At 38.7% G+C, this 3,697-nt stretch overlaps 1 protein-coding gene across 4 annotated transcripts in view; it reads right to left on the minus strand.

Annotated features, from left to right (window-relative positions):
* Nucleotides 1-3,697, minus strand: part of LCORL (ligand dependent nuclear receptor corepressor like) — a 141,296-nt gene that overhangs the window by 89,628 nt on the left and 47,971 nt on the right. For all 4 annotated transcript variants that reach the window (XM_006775852.2, XM_015571824.1, XM_006775853.2 and 1 more), the window contains exon 2: nt 237-302. In XM_006775852.2, the coding sequence (XP_006775915.1) occupies nt 237-275 (39 nt within the window). In that variant the 5' untranslated portion in view covers nt 276-302. The remainder of the gene's footprint in view (nt 1-236; nt 303-3,697) is intronic.

A 3,697-nucleotide genomic window follows, 5' to 3' on the forward strand; every position in this document is an offset into this window, starting at 1 on the left:
ATGTAGAAAATCAAATTTTACCACTGAGCCAAAACAAACTTCATTTACAATTTTGATCAGTATACTAAATTTTTTAAAGATTATAACATGTAATAATAGGAATCACTTTTATGTATTCATTTATAATATTTTTAAACAATAACACAAATTCATGTTTTGTATAAAGTTAGTGTAGAACAACCATTTCTCATTTGTTAAATGGGACAGAAGGTTAAAATTTTGAAATAAAACGTTACCTTCAAATAAACTGAGGTCTCTTCGTAGCCGTGGTCCATAAAGCCCTTCTAAAATACTCTCAAAACCTGTGTTATTAAAGAAAGAAAAGAATATTAACTACGAAAGAAAGCTTAATTTTACAATAACAAAAAACCATAAACTCTATAGGAATCAGCAAATTATAAACTTAACATACTATAAGGTGTCATTTTTCCTTTAGTTGAATTAATTTGAACTAGGAAATACATAACATGATAAACAGTCATATAATAACTATCAGAAATTACATGATTATAAAGAAACATTCAAATGTAAATGTTCACTACTAAAACAGGTAAACATTTTTGTCATTTAGAAATATTCCCAGGTTAAATTATTACGGGCAGATTTCTTTTGTAATAATTTTGTAGAGAGGAGAAGAATAACTAGAAAAGATGTATAATTCTGTTTATATTTAACAACCTATATTAGTTTATAAAAAGTAGCATCTTGAACCTCAATTACCAAAATGAGTAAATGAGTGCCAGTGGAGAGAAATTCTTGCTATGAAAAGTATGATGGCCCCGGCTAGGTGGCTCAGTTGGTTGGAGCATCATCCAGGGCACCAAAAAGGCTGCAGTTCAATTCCAGGTTGGGACACATAACTAGGCTGTGGGTTTGATCCCTGTAGGGGCACCTACGGGAGGCAATCAAGTGATGTTTCTTTTTCACATCGATGTTCCCCACTCTGTCTCCCCCCCCTCCTCTTTCCCCTCTCTAAAATCAACAAACATATCCTCGGTTGAGGATTTAAAAAAATATGAGGTATAAAATGTTAACCTACTTGTAAAAATCATGACAATAATTCATGGATATAGACTATTTTAAAAAATTATTGAAAATCTTGTCAAGTTAAAAACCTCGTTCACGAACTTACATAGTTCCTACTTTCTGGATATACTAATTTTAAGATTTCGCAACTTTCTTTTTGAAATCTGTATTATATTAAATTTTAAGCAGTTTTTTGATAAACTACAAGGCATCCAAAGGAAAATGACCAGAATGGCAAAATAACTGGGAAATTAAGAAAAGGAACTACTTAAAGAATGCTTAAATTAGGGAGGGAAAATATTAAAGGTAGAATGATAGATCTGAAAAATGAAAGATAAAGGAGATTTTCTCAGTGATGTTCCTAAATTGTAAAAATGCAGAAATACTACTCTAGAAACGTTCCATAAATCATGCTTTAAAAAGACATGTTAACATCTCTATAATCAAGATGCATATTCACGTCAATGATGTGTCATAGTAAAAAAAAAAGTGACATAGGACATAAAGAAATGATGCATCTTATCCTATATAATAAAATGCTAATATGCAAATAGACCAAATGGCGAAACAACTGGTCCCTATGACATGCATTGACCACCAGGGGGCATGCGCAGAACATGTGGGCGTCAGCTGAGACGGGATGGTGGAGCAGGTGTGTGTGGGCGCCAGACCAAGGCAGAGGGGGAGCCGCTGGTGGTTACTGAAAATTCTTTAGTCCCGTGCTCCGTGGTCTCGCCTGGTGCTTGTACCCACGACTGGCGCCAGAGCTGCCACTCATAACCACCACCGGCGCCCAGCACTGGCCCCGATCACTCGGTTACATCAGCGGGAGTGGCGGCTGCCATCACCAATTGCCCCTCAGGGCTTCTCCACCTCCTCCTACACCTGAGGGGAAATTGGGGTTGGCAGCTGCCTCTCCCACCTGCTGCTGGCAATGGCCCTGCTTCCATCCGCTGCTGGTGCTGGAGCCACCGCTCATACCACTGCCAGCGCCGGCCCCGCTCACACCCGCAGCTGGAGCCACTGTTCGCACCTACTGCTGGTGCCTAGCGCAGGTCCCGATCGCTTGACATCATCAGTGGGTGTGAGCAGCAGCTGCCAGCACCGATCGACCCTGAGGGCTTTTCCACCTCCCCCTGCTCCTGAGGGGTGATCAGGGCAGCAGCTGCCATTCGCACCTGCTGCTGGCGCCGGCCCCAATTGCTTAGTACCTTCAGCAGGTATGACCAGGGTCAGTGCCATCAGCATGTGGGAGTGGTGGCGGCGCAAGCGGGGCTGTAGGCAGACAAGTGACCGGGGGCCACGGCAGGAGGGGCCAGGCGGGGGCGCGAAGGATGGGCTGAGACCCGCCCCTGTGCCTACCACAGCCTCATGGTCCACAGTTCATTTCAGGTGCATGAATTCGTGCACTGGGCCCCTAGTAACTTATGATGTCTTAGATTTAACAAAGTAGTTATCATGGAACTTAGGAAATATGCACTTAATAAAATCTTTGTGAAATGATTCAGTACTAGTTCTCAGAAGTGGACATTTCAGGCAGAAAAGTGAATGAACTAGAACCAGAGAGCGCTTTCAAGAACACTATCGAAAAGACTTTCCTACTGGGTAAAACCTCAGAGCGAACAAGCCCCAAATCTCTTTCTATTACTAAGATAATCTAATTCTATTTTGCTGTGATTATGGACTCCAAAAATTAACAATGCAAAAAACTATTTTAGGATGTCATTTTATTGTATATCGAACGAAATATATAGCCTCATCCTATATAAGTTTACTAAATTGGATTTCTCATAAATTGTTGGTGGAATGCAAAACGGCACAAACATTTTAGAAAAGTTTGACAATTTCTAGTAATTTAAACAAGCACTACCACATGATCAAACAATCCCACTCCTAAATATTTACCAAACAGAAATGAGAACTACACTTACACAAAACCTATACACAAGTATTCATAGAGTTTCATTCACATTTACTCCAAACTGGAAACAATCCAATGTCCTTCAACCATTGAATGAAAAAACAAACTGGTACAAGGGAATACTACATAGCAAAAGGAACAAACTACTGATACATGCAACAACATGGGTATATTTCAAATGCATAGTTAAATGGAAAAAAAAAACCAGACTCAAAGCATATACTTTATGATTTCACTTATTATTCTCTGGGAAAAGCATAACTACAGAGTCAGAGCAGAACAATGGTTGCTAGTGCCATGTTACCTAGGTAAGGAAATAACTATGAAGAATCACAAAACAACTTTTAGGGATAATGGAACTGTTTCATATCTTGTTTATTGAGAAGTTGGTTATCCAATTGTGTTTGTGTGTTAAAACTCATAGAACTGTATTCTGTAAATTATATCTTAATAAACCTTGTTAAATTTTTTTTTTTTTTAAAGAAAAGGCATAACAGTTTCTGCAGCAGAGAAAGGTGAAGGTCAGTAGATGACTTGATGGGTTCATCCTTAAAAAACAAACAAGCAAACTAAAGTCAATCATGAATAATGGTCAGGGTTTAGAGTAAAGATGGAAGACTAAAACTTAGGTGTCAAAGTCATCAGTAAATTTAATAGGGAAAGGTAATTAGACATAGGAAAACATGCTCAAAGTCACTAATCATCTGAGAGATGCAAATCAAAATGACAATGCAGTCCCATTTCACACCT

This window comes from Myotis davidii, unplaced genomic scaffold (assembly GCF_000327345.1).
Source record: "Myotis davidii unplaced genomic scaffold, ASM32734v1 scaffold204, whole genome shotgun sequence".
Lineage (NCBI taxonomy): Eukaryota > Metazoa > Chordata > Mammalia > Chiroptera > Vespertilionidae > Myotis > Myotis davidii.